The sequence below is a fragment of the Phocoena sinus genome, chromosome 6, assembly GCF_008692025.1.
Source record: "Phocoena sinus isolate mPhoSin1 chromosome 6, mPhoSin1.pri, whole genome shotgun sequence".
Lineage (NCBI taxonomy): Eukaryota > Metazoa > Chordata > Mammalia > Artiodactyla > Phocoenidae > Phocoena > Phocoena sinus.
Genome location: NC_045768.1, coordinates 21,913,562 through 21,934,889, shown reverse-complemented (window position 1 = coordinate 21,934,889; position 21,328 = coordinate 21,913,562). Strand labels below are relative to the sequence as shown.

Here is a 21,328-nt window from a genome sequence, read left to right as displayed (position 1 = left end):
ATCAACGCTACACTGTTTAGCACAGTTTAAATTAACATTGTTTTTCATCTAAAGCCTCGCCAAATGCAGTGTGTTAGTGGGCTAGGTTTTTCCATAATTGGTCATCACCTCACATGCATGTTTTGTTACAGTTTAATAGCACTTAATGAGCATACAATGGGACCAGTAGATAAAAATTACTGTGATTTTGACTTCTTATTCTAGCCTCCATGTCTCAAACCCTTTCATGATTTCAATGTCATTGCCTCTCATGCTCTCTGTGCTGCATTCTGGATAATTTCTTCAGATCTAGATTCCAGTTCTCCAGTTGTCTTTTGAACTGTGTGTATGCAACTTCTCTATGACCTGTCTGTTGAGTTTCTGATGTCAGTGACCACCATTTTCATTTCTAGACGTTGTGTAGTTCTTTTCATATATTTGTGGTCACATATGATGGTCTCTCTTGTTCCATCTCTTAGGTGTTTTTCAAGCAACACCTATAGTTTGCGTTCTGGGTTCCAAACCCACGTGGTTAGGTGTTCTCCAGGGAGCCTTTTTGCTTTTGTTCCATTTTGCTTTGGACTGAATCCAAGATAGGCAGCATCCCCATCTTCCCTCTGTGGTCCAGAAGTTTTCTACTTTGCCTGTAAGAGATTCCACATTTATTCAAGGTTCTTCAGACAGATTTACTATCATTCCTGTCTCAGGCTTGTCACCATTTCTAGGTCGCTAGGGACCAACAGATGGTCCCAGTGCAAGTATTGTCTCCAGCACTACTCACTCAGGGGTTTCTCCTCATTTCTGACTTGGGACACTTTCCTTTTATTTCTAACAGTTTAGTCATATATTTAAAATCATGCTTTTGGTGTGCTTGTATTAAGAAGGAGGAGAGAAAATTATGAATATTATGTAAGAATTTTGTGTGTGTATGTTTTGGCTTGAATATGCATTTTTTTAAATCTCTGGAAAGTAAGAAACTAATAATGCTGGGGAGGTGGTGATGGCAACAAGACAGATGTGGGACAGGAGTGACAGGGGGACTTTTTTATATGAACCTCTTAATATTTTTAGTGATTTGAACCATGTGGATACATAACTGTTTCAACCAATTAAATATATAACATAAACTTTTCCTTCTGGCAATCTAGATGTTCTGTACTGGGTGGATTTCTCCAGCCATCTAGTCTACTATTCTGTTAGAAATGGAATAGTTGTCATATTTGCGGTTATATAAATTTTAGATCATGGTTTTACCTCTTTCCAGCCCTCTAGATGAACTCTGTAGATCAATATTTTCCAAACTATCTGTGGCAAAGGATCAGTTCTTTAGAAGTTTTCCAATCTGTCATGGATTGATACTTTAGTAAACTACAGTGAAAATAAATGACTGACCATATGCTTGGATGGCATGGCAATGTCAAACTGCTGTAAAAGTTTCTAAGTGCTTGCTCTCCATTTCTTTCATCATTGGCCAGTAAAAAGCAACTTGTGGACCACTGCCACACTGAACAGCACTGCTGTAGATGGTACTCATTATTTTCTGGCGTTTGATGTTATGGATGAAAAACTGAGACCACACTGTTCTTTAAATTTTTTGTTGGTTTAAATTTTTTTCCATTGTAGGTAGTAGCCTGCTTTTCTTTCCGTAAAGATGGATTCTGGCAGCTGTCCCCAACCTTTTTGGCATCAGGAACGGGTGGAAGACAATTATTCCATGGATCGTGGGTGGGGGAGGGAATGGTTCAGGCGGTAATGCGAGCGATGGGAAGCCGCAGATGAAGCTTTACTTGCCCATTGCTCACCTCCTGCTGTGCCTCCTGGTTCCTAACGGGCCTCGGACGGGGTGGGGGGGTGGGGGGGTTGGAGACCCCTGCTTATGGCCTTATCTGAAACATGAGATGTTTGCTGCAGCACACCCCTGCCTTAATTAGGGGAGTGAGCCTGTGGCTAACTTCTGTGGATGATGGTACTGGTGTACTTCCAGAAATCATTCATAGATGAATAGTATATTTCACTATGCATTGATACTGGCATTTTCTTGATCTTCTAGAACGGTTGGTTTTCATGCTATTAAGTCCGGGCCGCCATCTGGCTGCCAGCAACTATAAGATGCCATTGATTTCAGAGATGTTAAAATGTGGAAGAATTGTGTCTTAAAATATCCTGCGGTTGGCCCTGTGATTGTCCCAGCCTCTAATTACTCTTGAGTGCTTGGAGACTTGCTAATGAGAAGGAGGGAAGACGCCTCTGGTGACTTGCTTTAGAAACTTCAGCACTCTGCTGAAGGGCATCTCCTCTCTTTATCCTGACAACCTGACATGGACTGGAGCACGTTCTCTCTTCTCTAATTGGCATGGCTTCCCCCATTAGGAGCTTATTCCCCATGGGATGGAGCAGCGCTGAGAACCTTGGCCAACTTATCTGTGATTTGGTGGCACTGGTATATCTTCTAGTGTCCGTAATAGGCATTTCTGTCATCATTGAGATTTTTTTTCTTACCTTCAATTTCCCTCTATTCCATCCCTGCCATTCTGAGATGGTGAGCATTGGGAGTTCTGATAGATATCCCATTTTCTTGCTTGCCAGGCAGGCTGACTTGGTAGTTCTTTCAATCAGTGGTTGTGTGGACTGTTTGTTATAGAAATTTCTCAAATTTTTCTGGTTCCTCTTCCATATTTTTCTGGTGCAAATAAGGTTGTTTTTTTTTTTTTTTCCCTGCTATGTTTATAGTTCTTTGGCCACCTTGATGGCGATTTGGGAGGAAGGGCAGTTAATGTGTGGGCTAACACTGCCATTTGTTTCTTCAGCTGGTATTTATTGAATGCCTGCTCCAGGCCTAGCACTGTTCTGGGTTCTGAGAGTACAGCAGTAAACAGCAGTCTTAAGCTTCAGCCTTCGCTGGAACATTCACTCTGTTTAGTTCTGGTTTTCCTCAACTGGAAGCTTACCTGGTTCTACTTTCTTTCATTTTCAGATATCCCTTTCGAAAGATGCCAATTAAAAAGAAATTCAGTAATTTATTGGTAGCTTGATACATACTTTATATAGATTTGGCCCTAATATAGCCTCCAGAAATGTACGTTAATATATGTATCATTTGCTTTTTAGCCGATTACACCTAAACAAGAAGGCAACAGACAAACAGCCATATAGCAAGCTCCCAGGGGTGTCTCTTCTGAAACCACTGAAAGGAATAGATCCTAACCTAATCAACAACTTGGAAACATTCTTTGAATTGGATTATCCCAAGGTGAGTACAGTGTTGTACTCATAGGAATGGGCTAGACCATACTTTTTTTTCTTATAATAAACACTTAGAAATTTTGACACTGTATCAGGTGAAGGTATTAAAAATGCATGATGGTGTTGGCTTCATCATATTTATGCTCTAGTAGTAGTAGTAATAGTAGTAGTAGTAGTAGTTGTTGTGGTTGTCATCACAGGACAGAAATGGGGGGTTGAGGAAGGGGTATAAATTCCTTTTCTAACTACCTGTATGTCAACCTGAATTAGAAATCCCTGAATAAAGCTCCTGGAATGCAGACAGTGTTAAGTGCCCGGTAGTTTGAGTATGAAAATCTTGTTCCATGAGAGTCACAGTGAAAGTGAGAAAGCAATATTCAGTGGTCAGAAATGGGATGCAGGACAGCTAGAACTAATGATAAATCCCCTTGAGAATCTGACTTTTGGGGTTAGAATTAGTGGTAAGGTGGAGCTTCATCAGTACCGGATTTTTCACAGGGAGATCAGCTCGGTGCTTTGTGACCACCTAGAGGGGTGGGATAGGGAAGGTGGGAGGGAGGGAGATGCAAGAGGGAAGAGATATGGGGACATATGTAGATGTATAACTGATTCACTTTGTTATACAGCAGAAACTAACCCACCATTGTAAAGCAATTAAACTCCAATAAAGATGTTTAAAAAAAAACACATAATTTTTGATTTCTTGATTTTTCTGGGGTTTAATACCTAATTGTATTGCTTATATCTTTTATCTATATAATCTATTTATCTATAAACTCAGTGTACTTCCTTCCTTGGAGACTTCAGTTTTCTTGAGATGGGAGTATTCTTTTTATTTCTTCCCTTTAGTTTCTTAGGAAAACTTAATATTCCTTAATTTTTGTATTTAGTTTTATGGCAACTTTTTCAATTGCCTATTTGAGCCGCTGCTTTTGAAAGCATGTTCTAGCAGTGGTAGATTACTTGTGAAAATATGTCTAAATTTCTACCTGCTTGATTTTCAGTCCAATTTAATTTTCCCTCTGTGGTCTCCACTCACTTTCCTCAGTTTTTACCATCATTGCCTCGGTTTTTCCATAGTTTTTGCTAGTCGGAGACTCTTTCCTTCCTATTTCTTTAGAACAATGTTGCCCAAGTAGTGAGAAAGAAGATGACATCTACACACCACGCTCTCATGGTGACTGGTTTTCACGCTGTTATTTCGTTTCTTTTAAGAAGAAGAAGACACAGCCATGGTAGCCTTAATTTAGCTCTTATTCAGTGTGTAGACATGAGTATCATTCAGTTATTTTTTAGTGTTGCTATATTATTGCTTGTGGAGTTTTGGAGTCTAGGCATTTGAAGCTAATTTGTAGCAGAAAATTATGTATTTCTTCTACTTTGTGTGTGTATATATATGTAATAATTTTAGAGATCTGAATCATATGCATGCATTATCTTCAGTAAATTAAATATGTAATTAGAAAAACTAAGAAGATTGGTACTTGATTTTTTTTTCAAACTAAAAATGCAAAAAAGTGGCCTTTGATAATTCAGGAAGGATGAGAAACAAAATTAATTGTCAAATAAGCTTTGCAATAAGAAAAATGGAAGTTTTTCAAGCCTCACCTTATATAAGTGAATGTAAAGGAGAATTTATTTTTGTGAATGAAAGAATATTTTCATTGATTATGAATAAATTTCAGAGCATAGTGTGGAACCATATGCATTTATCCTTGTGAAACTTAATCTCACAAATTTCAGTTTTTTAACCATCATCCAACCCTTTCCCCTTTCCCTATTCAACCACTCTTAAAACTTAGTTATGGAATTTTTATGTTGCTGCTCTTGTGAGATAATACTCATGGAATTTAAAATGGTTTTGGAAGTTAGTGTGGGTTTAAAGAGTTTCTTAAAATAACCCCAGGAACATATGTATCCATTAACTATGAACATTTGGGATGAATCAATAATTGATTTCTTCTTCTGAATGAAGTTTTTTTTTATACAGTTTGGAATTATCTCCAGAGCTCTAGTTTTTCACTTAGTTCTCTTTCCACTTAAGTTCTTTTTCCGCTTAAGTTATGTCATTAAGACATTTATTTGGTTGAGGAGGAAGCTGTTTTGACACATTACAAAAATGAATAACATTATATGCAAGGGATTGTTTTCATTCTTTTTTAGTTCATAATTTTATTTTCTAATTACAAAAGAATTGTTAGCTGTGGAAAAAGAACATTTAGAAAGCAGAGCAAAAGTGCAGAGTACCTGCAATCTAAAAGGAAACGTTGATCTCACCGCACTATATTTGCTTTTTAAAAGACCAAAAGCAATGGCAATTCTACAGGAGACTGAAGTTAAACCACTGAAATCGCACAAATCTGAGTGTGAACACGAGTTGTTTGTGTCATCAAGGAGGCATATAGTCATGAAATGAACATTTGTGTAACTGCCAGACCCAGCACACTTTAATATTCTCCATTTGTCAAATGTGAACATTGTTTTATAAAAGTATGGAAACGTTTTTGTTCTGGATGTAACTCTTTCCTCTGTTATTTGATTTGGAACCTTATAGGCCATTTGGAAATATGTATATAACATACTGAAATTCTAAAATTTCATTTAATTTTGGACATGTGCAAGAAGATTTATTACTGACACTTGGTCTGAATTTCTAGGTTTAAATTTTGGTGAGACTGTTATTATACTAAGTGCCCTGAAAGACATCTATGCTTTAAATATCTTGTAAATCCACCTTATATTGATACTTATTCCTTGGGGAAAAAAAATTCTTGGAAAAAATATAAGAATAAAAAAAATGAATACAATTCATTTTTCACAAAATCGAGTACTCATTTGGCATCAGCATAGAAGAAGGCATTTAGGCAGAAATTCAGCCATAGTAGGAGGATTCAGTAATCTGCATCTAAAGTGTCTTGATGGCTTTACTTTAGTAAATTCTGGCCATATGAAGAATTTTTAAATGAATGATCAGAGGTATTAACAGAGTGAGGTTATGGTAATTGTGATTTTCTTTTCTTTTTTGCAAATATAGAATGGGTTTAAAACGTTTTAAGTCCAGTGCCATACTTGGATTCTTTATTGTCACTGATGACAATAAAGAATTTAAAAAGATTGAAAATAGGTTCAATTATTGAAAGATCGGCACAATACATGTAATAAAACTACTACGTCTGAAAGATTAGTGTTTTACCAAATAAATTTGAAAAATCATGTAAACTACCTAGTTCTTGAAAGTAAGTTTTTGATATAACTTATCAAAACTTTGAATTCAGAGCAGTTTTCTTACAAAACATCTTCCTTTCACTCAAAGGAAGCATCTATCTTTCACTCAAAATTTACCCTAGGGCTTCCCTGGTGGCACAGTGGTTGAGAGTCCGCCTGCCGATGCAGGGGATGCGGGTTCGTGACCCGGTCCGGGAAGATCCCACACGCCGCGGAGCGGCCGGGCCCGTGAGCCATGGCCGCTGAGCCTGCGCGTCCGGAGCCTGTGCTCCGCAACGGGAGAGGCCACAACAGTGAGAGGCCCGCGTACCGCAAAAAAAAAAACAACAACTTTTAATCAACTTAATATCTTATGTTTTACCAATTGCAGTGTAGTCAGAGTGATTTAACTATTTAAGTACAGGAATTCCTAGCAAATTAAATGTTGATCAAACATAGAGATTCTAGCTGAAAAATGAAGATTCCTGGTTAAAATCTAATACTTTAGAAAACACTTGGAATACTACCTCCAATTTGGTATAATTTTTAATATCAGACACATCTAAGGGAAAGTTATATCTTTAATAAGAGTCTGAACATTTTTTAGATAAAGTGAATTGAATTTCATCTGCGCTGTGGCTAATCAGGAGGTATTTGTTCTTCATTTGAAATTAAGTTTAAGAGGTGTAATCAATAAAAACAAAAACTTTAAATCTTGCATTTGGATAAAGGTAAACTATGCCTCCCTTACTTATACTAACACCATATACTTCTGAAAAAGTTTTTGCTACAACCTAGTATAGCCTTTTTCTTCCCATTGAGTAGATGTCTAGTACTATATATTACAGTTTTCTCTTGCTGAGGAAAAAGCCAAGAGTAGATTTTTAATAATATTTTATGGAATTGTATTACTTATAAACATATTCTTTCACTATATTTACTTACACCTGTAAAACAGTATAAATCATAAAAGCATAAAACTACGCTATGTTTGGAAAAACAATGAACTCTTTAGAGCAAGCCTGACTGAGCAATCACTATAGTAGGAAAGCTCACTGTTACTTACACCCTTTGGAAAGTCACTTAACCTTTCTAATCTTCATCGTTAAGGTCTGCCTCTTGTTGGCTCAAGCAAACATTTTGGTAGAGAGGATGGCTGACTTTTTATGGGACTTAAGAGTCAACCCTTGAAGAAGTTTCAGGGTGTGGCAGGAATGGTGCCCATCCCATTCTCAGATTTTTATCTGATCTCTGGAGACCACTGGCTGTAAAGTTGCTTAATCATTTCAGTACCTCTAAGGTGGCGATTTTGGTCAGTCATCATGAGAGGTAGATATTGGATAGAATATGTAATAACTATAGGTAGAAAGTATGAGGAAAGTATACATTGCTTTTCCCCTTTATTATTTTTTTTTAATTGGGGTATAGTTGCTTTACAACAAACTGAATCAGCTATATGTATACATATATCCCCTCTCTCTTGGACCTCCCTCCTACCACCACCACCACCACCACCCCCGCCACAATCCCACCCATCCCACTCACAGAGCACCAAGCTGAGCTCCCTGCGCTATACAGCAGCTTCCCACAAGCTATCTGTTTTACACATGGTAGTGTATATATATCAATCCCAATCTCCCAATTCATCCTCCCCCAACCTTGTGTCCACACGTCCCTTCTCTATGTCTGCATCTCTGTTCCTGCCCTGCAAATAGGTTCATCTGTACCATTTTTCCAGAGTCCACATATATGCGTTAATAAACGATATTTGTTTTTCTCTTTCTGGCTTACTTCATTCTGTATGACCGACTCTCAGGTCCATCCAGGTCTCTATTTAATTATTGAGAAAACTTTTTTTTTCATTTGAAAAAAAAAATCTTACCTTGTTAGCTAAACTTTCTTTATTTACCTTAGTCCTGGTCCTTATGTGCTTGACCACTAAATTCTGTGCTGCCACTTTTTGCTGACATAATATATCAATATATTAGGTGAACAGTAATTACTGTGCTCAAGGCACTGTACACACTTTTTACTTGTGTATGCTTATCAATGGATGTAAACCAAACAGGCCTTCCCATTACCTTAGCTTTAGCCCCTGTATGTTAGACACCTAAAAAATTGTGTCCTCAACTTTTTGTATTTTTTAGAACACATAGCTTTGTTATTTTCTCATGGACACGATTAACCTTCCTCCTTTGCTTAAAAATGTTCAATCTGTCTTAGAAAGAAGGTTTGGTAGGAAATTTGCTGTTGAGTCAGCATAAATTTATCACCACTATTGAAAAAAATTACTGCTTAGAATACATAGCCCACAGAATAATAGAGTAGCATCTTTATGTGTGAAAGCAAACACTTTTAAAAAATTGAGTAGTTTACTAAATGGTATCTTAGAGCTCAAGATTTTATAAACTTGGTTACGTGTCAGAATCCCCTCAGATGCTCTGATTCAGAAGTTTAAGAGTGGGGCCCAGTATCCTCTTTTTAAACAAACTGTCCGAGGGTAATTTTGACACAGCCAGCCAAGTGCTAAGAAATGTCTTCCTTAGTGTACTATCAGAGAGTAAACATCATAGGGCTTCCCCAGTGGCGCAGTGGTTAAGAATCCGCCTGACAATGCAGGGGACTCAGGTTCGAGCCCTGGTCTGGGAAGATCCCACATGCCGTGGAGCAACTAAGCCCGAGCGCCACAACTACTGAAGCCCGTAGGCCTAGAGCCTGTGCTCCACAACAAGAGAAGCCACCGCAGTGAGAAGCCCGCGCACCGCAACAAAGAGTAGCCCCAGCCTGCCACAACTGGAGAAAGCCCGCGCACAGCAACAAAGACCCAATGCAGCCAAAAAAATAAAATAAATTAATTTAAAAAAAAAAAGAAGAGTAAACATGGGTCTGGGCAAAATAAAATCCTGGGTGTTTTCATAGTTAAAAGGCTAAGTGTGCTTTTCAGGATACATTTTTAATCAAATCAGATTCTATTCTACTTCAGAAAATTATTATACAACAAAAAATCTAATCTCACTTTGTCCTTGTGAAGAGTTTGGGAAACCTCTTTAAATTTATCGTAGTGGTATTCAATATGTAATTTTTAGCACCTTGATGAAATGATATTAAGTTCAGAGACAAAGCTTCTAGAGAACGAAGGGTGTGTTCATTTTGGCTGCTTTCTGTGTTGTTTTCACACTGCTAGGCACCCTGTGAGCATCTAGTAAATCTTCAGTGATGAAGGCCATGGAGAAGCTTGGAATCCAGTTGAATTATTAGGCCATGCCTATCTGGCAGTGGCAAGACTTCAGCTGTGGGCCCTGCCAATCTCTTCATTCTCTCTTTGGCTTGCTTCTGGAGAAGCTGCTCTCGGTTAAAGCAACACTTGATAATCCTTTAAGTGTCTGCATCCATTATGAATACTCTCTTAACTTTTAAACTTTGTGTGTACAATTGCTTGTTTTTCTTAATGCTTTTTGGTCCATCAGTAAATGCTAATAATAAGTGGTTATCTTTGGAAAAGAGGTTAATTTACGTAAAATGTTTTCTTTGACTAGTATGAAGTACTCCTCTGTGTCCAAGATCATGATGATCCAGCCATTGATGTGTGTAAGAAGCTTCTTGGAAAATATCCAAATGTTGATGCTAGATTGTTTATAGGTAAGTAACAAATTCTACAATAGTCTTTTTGCTTTAATATATTAAATATCAGTAATCTTCTTTGCATTAAACTATAGATTAGGGTGCTAGACACCCATTAAGTTATTAGCATGTTTGCTTTATGCATGTTTGTTAGATACAGTGAAAGGTGTTTCTGTCCTTTTGAGAAGACTTAAGTTATAAAGACAAAGTTTTTTTTTCATATCTGGGATTAACAGAATTACCCCAAACTATGTTTTACTCGTCAGTCAGACATGAGCCTGTTATTTTTGTTTCTTTAATATTTTCAATCTATGGCCTTTTCTTTATCTCATTGATTATAGTTGGGAATGAGGGATAGAATTCATTTTTGTAATATTGCAAAAAGAATATTTTTCCAAAAGCCTACAGGCTTATTCTAAAGACTAATTAGAGGTATATTTGCTATTAAATATTGATTAATGTTTGCTATTAATGCAAGCACTTAAGAATTAGAAAACTGAAACTAATGAATTTTCAAAGATGAATGATGTAATTTTCTTTTTGAGAATGAACAATTTTTTTCTAAATATATTATGAATAATAAGAAACATAATGGGTTTTTTGGCTTTTTTTTAAGTATGATGGTTTCACCTATTTTCTTTTTTTTTTTGAATTTTATTTTATTTATTTTTTTATACAGCAGATTCTTATTAGTTATCCATATTAGTGTATACATGTCAATCCCAATCTCCCAATTCATCCCACCACCAGTGTCCACCACCACCCCATGCCACTTTCCCCCCTTGGTGTCCATACGTTTGTTCTCTACATCTGTGTCTCAGAAGAAACATAATGTTAAAGTATGTTTGTTTAAATTATTAAATCTGCAAGTACTTTTTACTTCTCTCTACTATGTATATGTATAATAGAAAATATTTCCAATATTGCATGAATTGTTCACTGCTGTACTTTAAAATTTTTAGGTGGCAAAAAGGTTGGCATTAATCCTAAAATTAACAATTTAATGCCAGGATATGAAGTTGCAAAGTATGATCTTATATGGATTTGTGATAGTGGAATAAGAGGTGAGGTTTTTCTTATTTATTTTGCAGAACTATTCATTCAATGATAAAATGCCAAGAGCAGTCTGAGAATACATTTATCAATCCTATTTGTTTGCCTAATAAAGTAATTCATTTTATCATTATTTCGTGGTAATATGTCAAGTTATACTTACTAAGATTTTGATGTTTTTTATACTAACCTAGAATGTTACGTGTATGAAAATGTTTTCATTTTGAAGAGAAAATTCCAACTATTAAAAAAAAAAAAATAGTCGGGACTTCCCTGATGGCGCAGTGGTTAAGAATCCGCCTGCCAGTGCAGGGGACACGGGTTCCAGCCCTGGTCTGGGAAGATCCCACGTGCCGCGAAGCAGCGAAGCCCGTGCGCCACAACTACTGAAGCCCGCGCACCTAGAGCCCATGCTCTGCAACAGGAGAAGCCACCACAGTAAGAGGCCTGCACACCTCAACAAGGAGTAGCCCCCGCTCGCTGCAACTAGAGAAAAGCCCACGTGCCGCAACAAAGACCCAATGCAGCCAAAAAAAAAAAAAAAATAGTCATGGTCCGTTATATAGTCTATGAGCTTTTTCTAGGTGTAAGTTTTCCCTTATTCATGTGACATCTTTTACTTTAATCTGTTTGTGTCATGCGCAATGTACTGTCTCATGCAAAGGGACAGAAATTAATAGATGCATATTTTACTAGAATTACATACATTTATTAGAATACATTCATGGCTTTTTACCTAGCTGATTTTATCAGGAATTATTTCAATAATAATGTTTTCAATTATATTGAAATTATAATGTCAATATCAATATATTGACATTATAATTTGTATTTTTGCATTTCTAAACATTTATACTTATAATAATTTTGGTATTCTGTAATATTCTATTATATTCTAATTACCTCAGGTTTTTCAACCTCAACACTTTTGGGCTGGGTAATTCTTTGTTGTCAGGGCTGTCCTGCAGGGTGGTTAGCAGCATCCCTGGCCCCTACCCACTAGATGCAGTAGTAGCCGCTGTTGGTTGTGACAGCCAGAACTGTCTCTGGACATTGCCAAATGTCCCCTACAGAGCAGCAGTTGAGAACCACTACACAGACTACCTGTATTTAAGGTCCAAATACACTTTTATACAGTAGATTTAGTTCTTAAATACTTGAAGGAAATAAAGATGAAGTCATATAAAATGATATATTTTTGCTATTTAAAAATGGGGAAATGATTTAAATTTTATCAGCTTGAAATGTGCAAATTTGAAAATTAATAGTGTGGCACTCCTACTTAATTAGATCATTACAAATCTATCAATTCATGGTCAGAGATTACATTCATTTTTCACATTTGCTATCTTAAATTATTTACTATCATATATTTGCTATGTTTTCAGTGTATCAATCTCTCAAGTATATTCTCATTCAGTTCCAATTAGCAGTTTTGAGAGAGAATATTTCATACCCCCAGAAAGAGGAGGCTCATTCCCTATGGTTGGAATGGAGGAGTCATAGTGAACACTGAGCCCCTTTGACCTCTGCTCCTGTACCTTTTGTACTAGGACATATTGTCCGTTATTCCAGTTGGGAGTTTCAGAAACGGACTGTTAAAGTTTTCAAGGTATATCCTGCCCCTGCTACATATTAGGTATGTACCAACCTGCAAGTGTCCAGAATAAATTCACTACCATAAGTTAACCTCTTTGAAATTTTGTATTCTACTCAGAAGAGTGATTGAGATTCATTTTATTAGACCCACATACAAAGAAAAACATTTAAGAATTTAATAACTCATAAATTATATTTTACATTAGTGGGCATTTTACTAAAAGGAAATTTTTTCCTCTCTCCCTCTGCACCTTTTTTTCTTTTGCATCCTAGTGATTCCAGACACACTCACGGACATGGTTAACCAAATGACAGAGAAAGTAGGCCTGGTTCACGGGCTGCCCTATGTAGCAGACAGACAGGGCTTTGCTGCCACACTAGAACAGGTAGGTGCAATGGTTATAAATAATATTCTTGGGCTTCCCTGGTGGCGCAGTGGTTGGGAGTCCACCTGCCAAGGCAGGGGACATGGGTTCGTGCCCCGGTCCAGGAGGATCCCACATGCCGCGGAGCGGCTTGGCCTGTGGGCCATTGGGCCTGTGCTCCGCGGTGGGAGATGCCACAGCAGTGGGAGGCCCGCATAAAAATGTATTAAATAATATTCTTGTTATCAGATCCCTAATCTCCCAGAAGCTTGAGACTATGCTGAGAGTTGGGATGAGCTACCTGAAGTTAACTGTGTTAAGTCTATGGGTTCTACATCTGTGGCTTCAACCAACCATAAGTCGAAAATATTCGGAAAAAAAAATTCCAGAAAGTTACAAAAAGCAAAGTGTGAATTTGCCTTGCACCAGCAACTGTTTACATAGCATTTACATTGTATTTACAACTCTTTACATAGTATTTACATTGTATTTACAACTCTTTACTTTGCATTTACATTGTATTTACAACTCTTTACATAGCATTTATATTGTATTAGGTATTAGAAGTAATCTGACAGGTGTAGATAATACGCACATAGCATCGGTGGATTTTGATACAGGGCTCCTGGAACCAATTCCCCTAGGATACAGAGAGATGACTAATTACAAAAGGCAGCATATCTAAGATGTAAATAATAAATAGGTTTTATATCTGATAAGTTGGGTGATGACCATTTAATTCTACCGTTAATTTAGTAGTTTGCATTTCTCATGACTTCAAAGCACATCTAGGAAAAGGGCAGTAAAATGGAAGACAGAATATTAGTATCCACCCTATTTATGAAAAATACATTGAAAAATGGGGAAGTTGGGAAGCTCAGTAACTCCGGCAGGAAATAGCTAGCTATATAAAAGGACACAAGAAAAGGAATTAAGAAATAGGATTGTTCTATTGGTTGATGTACCTATAAATATTGTGTGTATGAATGTGCGCATGTGTGTAGCCACATGCATACATATACATGTACGTACGTATACCTGTATATGTAGATGTGTGTATATCTACATGAACATTCTGAAAACAACACATTAAATATTAATATTTTATATGAAGTGAGTGATACTTTTTACCTGTCTGATTCAAATCCAAATTAAGTTTTACTTCAGTAAATCTTTAAATATTGGAGTTTTAGAGAAGACAGTATTTATTTGAGAATAAAATGTACTTTTCCCTCCTAGAAGTAAATACTTCTTTGTAATGGTGATAATAACAAGTGTAGTCAATCAAATAAGAAATTATTGACTGCTTGCTATATGTAAATATTACTTTGTACCACTTTTTATTCAGGTAATTTATGTAAGAATAATAGAATATTCACCCAATCATACTGAAATTCATTAGGAAAAAGAATTTATAAACATCATACTTTTAACATAAAATTCTAATTGTATACATATGTTTTTGGCTTTGTTTTGGCAGGTGTATTTTGGAACCTCTCATCCAAGGTCCTATATCTCTGCCAATGTCACTGGTTTCAAATGTGTGACGGGAATGTCTTGCTTAATGAGAAAGGATGTGTTAGATCAAGCAGGAGGGCTTATAGCTTTTGCTCAGTACATTGCTGAAGATTACTTTATGGCCAAAGCAATAGCTGACCGGTAAGAAAACTAAATTAAATTAGGCTGTTACATTTTTGGTTCCTAACTTCTGTTGGTCTCCTCTGTTTGTTAAACCCATGGATTAAGAGCTATTTTATTTTATTTTTTGCTAGTGAGTACAGAATAGTTTAATACTTTTAGAATGTAATTCCTATTAATTATTCAGTTATGTACTAATGAAGCAAATAAATGTTCTAATTTCTCTACATTCTTCAAATTAATGTGGTTTCTAGAGCAGTATGGAGTTTCCTTAAAAAAACTAAAAATAGAGTTACCATATGATCCTGTAATCCCACTCCTGGGTATATATCTGGAGAAAACACTAATTTGAAGATACATGCACCCCAGTGTTCATAGCAGCACTATTTGCAATAGCCAAGACATGGAAGCAACATAAATGCACATCAACAGATGAATAGATAAAGAAGATGTGGTCTGAATATACAATGGAATATTACTCAGTCATAAAAAACAATGAAATAATGTCATTTGCAGCAACATGGATGGACCTAGAGATTATATTAAGTGAAGTCAGACAGAGAAAGACAAATATCATATAATATCACTTATAGATGGAATCTAAAAAAACAATACAAATGAACTTATTTACAAAACAGAAATAAATTCACAGACATAGAAACCAAACTTATGTTTACCAACGAGGATAGGAGGGGTGGGGGAGATAACTCAGGAGTTTGGGGTTAACATATATGCACTATATAAAACAGGTAAACAACAAGGACCTACTGTATAGCAGCATACAGATACATACACACTGAATCACCTTGCTGTACACTTGAAAGTAACACAACATTGTAAATTAATGTTATACTATACTTCAATTTAAAAATAAATACATTTAAACCCTAAAAAAAAAAAACTGCATGGTTTGAAGTTATTAAATTGAAGCTTCTCTGAGATTATTAATTTTCATTATTATGGATGTAAATTTATATGTGTTTTAGAAGAATTAAAAATGTCAGTGCAGTCATAAGCCAGTAGGTGAAAATTAAAATAATATGATTTCAAATTTTGAAATTTCGCAGTAGATTATTTCATACCTTGCTAAGAAGCCACCTAATGATTGGCTTAATAACATTTCTCTATCACACAGTGACACTCATTGGCTTTTTTAAAGGGGGTCATTTCCTTGTCTGATAATTTACTAAAGATGTGATCTTGAAAATTGAAGTATGTTTTTAAACTTCTCTCCTGATGGTGTTAACGTGGTCCATGGTTTCATAGCGTTTCTCATGAGATACAGAATACCACTTTTGTTTTCCACTCCCTGCCCCCCCCCTTTTTTTAATTAATAGTGTTCAGAGACTAAACTATTAAATACAGGACCCACTCTATTTAGTACTTTCAGAATGTCTGAATTTTAAGTTTATTAAACTGTGAACTGAGGGGTTGTTCTTTCCATTTCTTAGGTGGTACTATCATGGGCCTCTGTAGTGACTAAAATGTGTACAAGTATGATATACCCTATGTAGGGTGCTATCCTGGGACGAGGCTCACCCTGAACACTGACAGTTGCTCACTTTTTTTTTTAATTAAAATATAGTTGATTTACAGTATTATGTAGTTTTAGGTATACAACATAGTGATTCAGTATTTTTATAAATTATACTCCATTTAAAGTTATAGCAAAATAATGACTGTATTTCCCTGTGCTGTGCAATAATATCCTCGTTGCCTATTTTATACAAGGTCGTTTCTATCTCTTCATCCTCTTCCCCTATCTTACCCCTTGCTCCTTCCATCTCCCCACTGGTAACCACTAGTTCTCTAAGTCTGTGAGTCTTTTCTTTTTTGTTTAGTCATTCATTTGTTTTAGTTTTTAGATTCCACATAAAAGTGATAACAGACTGTTTGTCTTTCTCTGTCTCACTTATTTCACTGAGCATAATACCCTCTAGGTCCATGCACATTGATGCAAATAACAGGATTTCATTCTTTTTTTATGACTTAGTAATATTCTAGTGTGTATGTGTGTGTGTGTGTGTTACTCTTTATAGGGATGAATAAATGCATAATCAGTCATGCTTGCATGTGTTCATCATCATAGCTCATTTTATAATTGTCTTAATTTTCAGAGGTTGGAGGTTTGCAATGTCCACTCAAGTTGCAATGCAAAACTCTGGCTCGTATTCAATTTCTCAGTTTCAATCCAGAATGATCAGGTAAATCAGCTGGATTTCTTCTTTTTATACTTTATTAAAAGAAAAGGGGAAGGGAGAGTAATTTTTACATGGTTTTAACTTGGTTTTAACAAAAAAACTAAAAGTCAGATTTTGTTTATTTCCAGAAAAGAGAGTTAACTTCCTTATTAAAATAAATTTAACGTCTAAATATATTTTCTTTCCTTTGTAACACTGAAAGCATTCAAAAAAGAGATGTTGAGACTTTGAATTTTTTCTGCCAATCTCTATTTTCTAACTTTCTACCCTTTGAATTTTATGATCTTTATTCATCAGAGTATAGGCCATACAAATGAATTGATAGACTTTTTTTCTTTGAGATACTAAATAAAAATAGAAAAGAGATTCATTAAATACTCTTTAAAGTTTATATAAAAGGCTTTTATATAACAGGATAAAATGCTGATCATTTTGAGAAAAATTGATTAGTCTTGTAACCAGGCTGTTGTTTAAAGAAAATCCCTTTTTGTTTGTTTGTTTAAGGTGGACCAAATTGCGAATTAACATGCTTCCTGCAACAATAATCTGTGAGCCAATTTCAGAATGCTTTGTTGCCAGTTTAATTATTGGATGGGCAGCCCACCATGTATTCAGATGGGATATTATGGTATTTTTCATGTGTCATTGCCTGGCATGGTTTATATTTGACTACATTCAACTCAGGGGTGTCCAGGTATGTGGATAGGCTTGGGAAAGTTGGCAATCATTTGGTGGAACTAAAACACTTTTGATTTAGAAGAAGTTGAAGAAAATCTATCTGAGGCATTCTTCAGCCTCCCAGTGAAGGTTAAAATCAGGTTTAAGCATTACTTTCCTTAGTGGAACGTGGACACAAAATGGAACTTGATTTTCAACTTTCAGCTGGTTATACAATCACTTTTATTAAGGCTCCAAAAAAAAAAAAAAGAAAAGAATGATGTTAAGCAAATCAACAAGTCTTCAAACTAAGAATATGTTAGGATAGCAGTTAATTTTAATGCTGCTTTTCTTCCTAATTAACATTTCCTTAACCAATATAGCATGACAGTTGAATTATCTTAAGAAGCAGACTTGACTCTATATAGTGTATTTAAAAGAGTGAAATTGAAGAATTTCATTTTTTAAACTGTGTCTTTAGTCTGACAGTACATAATTTATTTTTTTAATTCCTAGGGTGGCACACTGTGTTTTTCAAAACTTGATTATGCTGTAGCTTGGTTCATCCGTGAATCCATGACAATATACATTTTTTTGTCGGCATTATGGGACCCAACGATAAGCTGGAGAACTGGTCGCTACAGACTACGCTGTGGAGGCACAGCCGAGGAAATCCTAGATGTCTAACTACAGCTTTGTGACTGTACATAAGGAAAAAAAGAGGATTATAAATTATGTTTATATAAATGCTTTTAAAAAATCTACCTTCAGTAGTTTTATCACATGTATGTTTTGGTATCTGTTCTCTAATTTATTTTGCATGGCACTTGCATCTGTGAAAAGGAAAGAAAAGAAAAAAAAAAACACATCTGTAGTCTTGGCCAAATGGTTATACTTTATTTTGTGGAAGTAGAGAATCAAGAGAATTGGTTCTAGGAACCTGGGTTCGGTTTTTGTTGTTGTTTGTTTGTTTACTTTTTAAAAATACATAAATAAATAAATCTATCTATATATATATATATGAATGTTCTGCAACAAACACTATGACAGTATCCTTCAGTAGAGAAAGTTTCTTATTGGTGAGTACACTCATTTAGAATATGTATGGGATGGAAACAGCTTTGTTTGGGGGGCTCGAAAAGACCAGAAGGTGCAATCCCTTTTCATGTCTAAAGTGAAAGATTTAATGCAGTGAACTGCCTGCAGTGAGGTACTAACTGAGAAACTTTTTCATGCTTTATGCCTACCTCTTGTAGTCGTTGCAGAGGAAATATAAACTGTAATATGGTAGCTAGGCCTTGCAAAAACAAATGGAAAAACTTTAAAAATAATAATAACAAAAGAGCTGGAGTCTAGTATTTATATGAATCTGTGAGAAATATTTTTTCCGTCTCACCGCAACGAACCAAAAGTGGTTGAGTTTGGTTTTTAATTGTAGCCATGTCTTGAAGGCATCTTTTTGACCAACTCTTGTTGGTTCTGTCTTGAACCATTGTTAATCACTGTGCTGGTAAGTCTTTCCTTCCCTGCTCCTCACCTGACCCATCCCATCTTTCCTTAACTTTTTGCAGGGGGTGGGGTGGGGGGGTTGTTTTAGTGTGAATGGATGTTTTGATAGTTGTGAGGAAAAATGCATTTCAGACACATTTCACACATGAGCTATTTTCTTACACGGTCTGTCTTATTGTTAAAAAAGAATGTAATTTCATGATACAGGTATTTAATATCTTTTTTAAGTAAATAAATATTCTAGCCATCAATAAACAAATCGCAGTAGAGTATTGAGAGGGGACAGGATGAGTTTTACTCTTAAAATTAATCAGTATCCAACTAAGTCTATGTGTGTGTGTATGTGTGTGTGTGTTTTGTTTTGTTTTGTTTTTTAATTTACTATTACTGTTAGTCTAGTCTTATTTAAGTTGGATTTTTGTATTCCAGTTTGTATGACAAAATAGACTAGAGCAGTTCTGGTTGTAAAGGCATGCTGTATTTCACTCTTCTCTCCCCAGGATGCCGCTAAACTCGCTTGTCAGGTTGTGCTTAACTTGTGGTGAGCTGGACTTGTTTTTGTTTAAAAGAAAAAAAAGGAATAGGCAGAAATGTAAGGGACAGTGCATAAGCCTTTCATTTTTCTTTCTTTTTTTTTTTTTGTAGTGGACGTTTTGCTCTTTCTTCAGGATTGGATGGCATGTTGTCCATATGAATGCCTGCTGCAGGGCTGACACTGGCAATATGGCAGCTTCAAACTCTTAAGTTACTGCAATTTCCATGTCAAAGCATAATGTGTCACATATTAGCAATAACTACATATTTATAAAAAATGGACACTTTTTCACTGAGCCAATTTCATTTAATTGTCTAATGAGTATATACATGGTTTAAATTGCAGTGTATCTGTAAATGTGTGTATACTGAGTGTACACAGTATATACAAGCTTTCTCTGGGCCAAACTGTTTCATTCAGTTTTTCCGTTTTCTTTTTTTTTTTTTTTTTGCCTTATGATGAATTTGTTTGAAGGGCATTTTCTTCTTGAACAAAGGCTTTGATGCATATTCCTTTCTACGTGAAACGGGGGTAGTATTGTTCCCTGAGGAAAGTTGCATAGCGAAAACCAGTCTAGTTGTGACCCACTCTGTTTATTTTTTTAAGTCAGTATCATGCAAGCTGAATTTTGCTGACCGTGTTTGTAATTTGTTGGTTTGTTTAACGAAGTTTGGTTGATGCCATCCTTTGCACTGCTGAAGTGAAATCTTGCTTATTCCTTAGCTTTTTGCTGATCTCGGTATGGGCAGTGTAACAAAACCCAAATGGCTGGACAGACTTCTTGTGTTTGTAAATATAAAAAATGACTGTTCTGTATATGTGTGTTTTTAATGTGGTAGTGGAGTATTTCCTTCCAGTGAAGCTTCACTTAACCAGACAGAGTGACTCTTTGTTTAGCAAGTTTAGAGCAATGATAAAATGGCAAGAAATAATATAAATGTTATTATAATGATGAAGAAGGCATCACAGCAGAACTGTAGGAGTCCAAATTTAATAGACTGTCTAAAAAAAAAGCACCAAGTGTCTAGAATATACCATGTTTATTATTTAAAATCATTGTCTTAAGTTTTTTGTTCAAAAAATAAAAATTTGAATACAATCAAAACATTAGCAATAATGTATTTTTGTTTCTTGTCTTTTATATTTTTATAAATAATCTAACATGTTCCACCATTCACAGCAGAATTATTTGAAGAATTCTTTAGTGTTGATTTTGAAATCTTCCCTCTACCCGTGCTACAGGTGAGATGTATTACTTAAAAGTCAGGCTTTTCTGTATCGGTTGCATGTTAGAATCACCAGTAGAACTTAAAAAAAAATACAGATGCCTGGGCCCTGCCTGCAGAGTCTGGTTTAATTATTCTGGGTGGAGCCTTAGCACTGCTCTTTGCTCTGTACAAGCAGATTTGAGAAGCTGTGGCCCATTATAACATTTAGAAAAGACTGAGTAGTCCTTTAGTCCCCTCTCTCCTGCGCTTACAACCTGAACTCAGCCTTTGAGATCTTACCACCCCAATGGCGAGGAAAGGCAGATCCAAGGAAAAGAAAGGAATGGCTTTGCTGCTGGACATCTAACAGAGAAACAGACTACGTGTCATCCCACACACTGTCCAGGGTCAGGCTCCTCCCAAGCTCAGAGGCACCCCCAGGCCTGTTTTACCACCAGCCCGTGAGAGAAGAATGCTCTTGAGAGCCCGTCCCAGGGGAGAAAGACTCTAGAAGGG

At 36.0% G+C, this 21,328-nt stretch overlaps 1 protein-coding gene across 1 annotated transcript in view; it reads left to right on the top strand.

The window, feature by feature from the left end:
* The window catches only part of UGCG (UDP-glucose ceramide glucosyltransferase), a 36,580-nt gene extending 15,866 nt beyond the window's left edge, over positions 1–20,714 (top strand). The window contains exons 2-9 of the mRNA XM_032635513.1: positions 3,088–3,229; positions 9,963–10,065; positions 11,010–11,111; positions 12,973–13,085; positions 14,545–14,723; positions 16,820–16,906; positions 17,408–17,597; positions 18,077–20,714. Coding sequence (XP_032491404.1) covers positions 3,088–3,229; positions 9,963–10,065; positions 11,010–11,111; positions 12,973–13,085; positions 14,545–14,723; positions 16,820–16,906; positions 17,408–17,597; positions 18,077–18,247 — 1,087 coding nt within the window. The 3' untranslated portion in view covers positions 18,248–20,714. The remainder of the gene's footprint in view (positions 1–3,087; positions 3,230–9,962; positions 10,066–11,009; positions 11,112–12,972; positions 13,086–14,544; positions 14,724–16,819; positions 16,907–17,407; positions 17,598–18,076) is intronic.
* Positions 20,715–21,328: the final 614 nt, after the last annotated feature.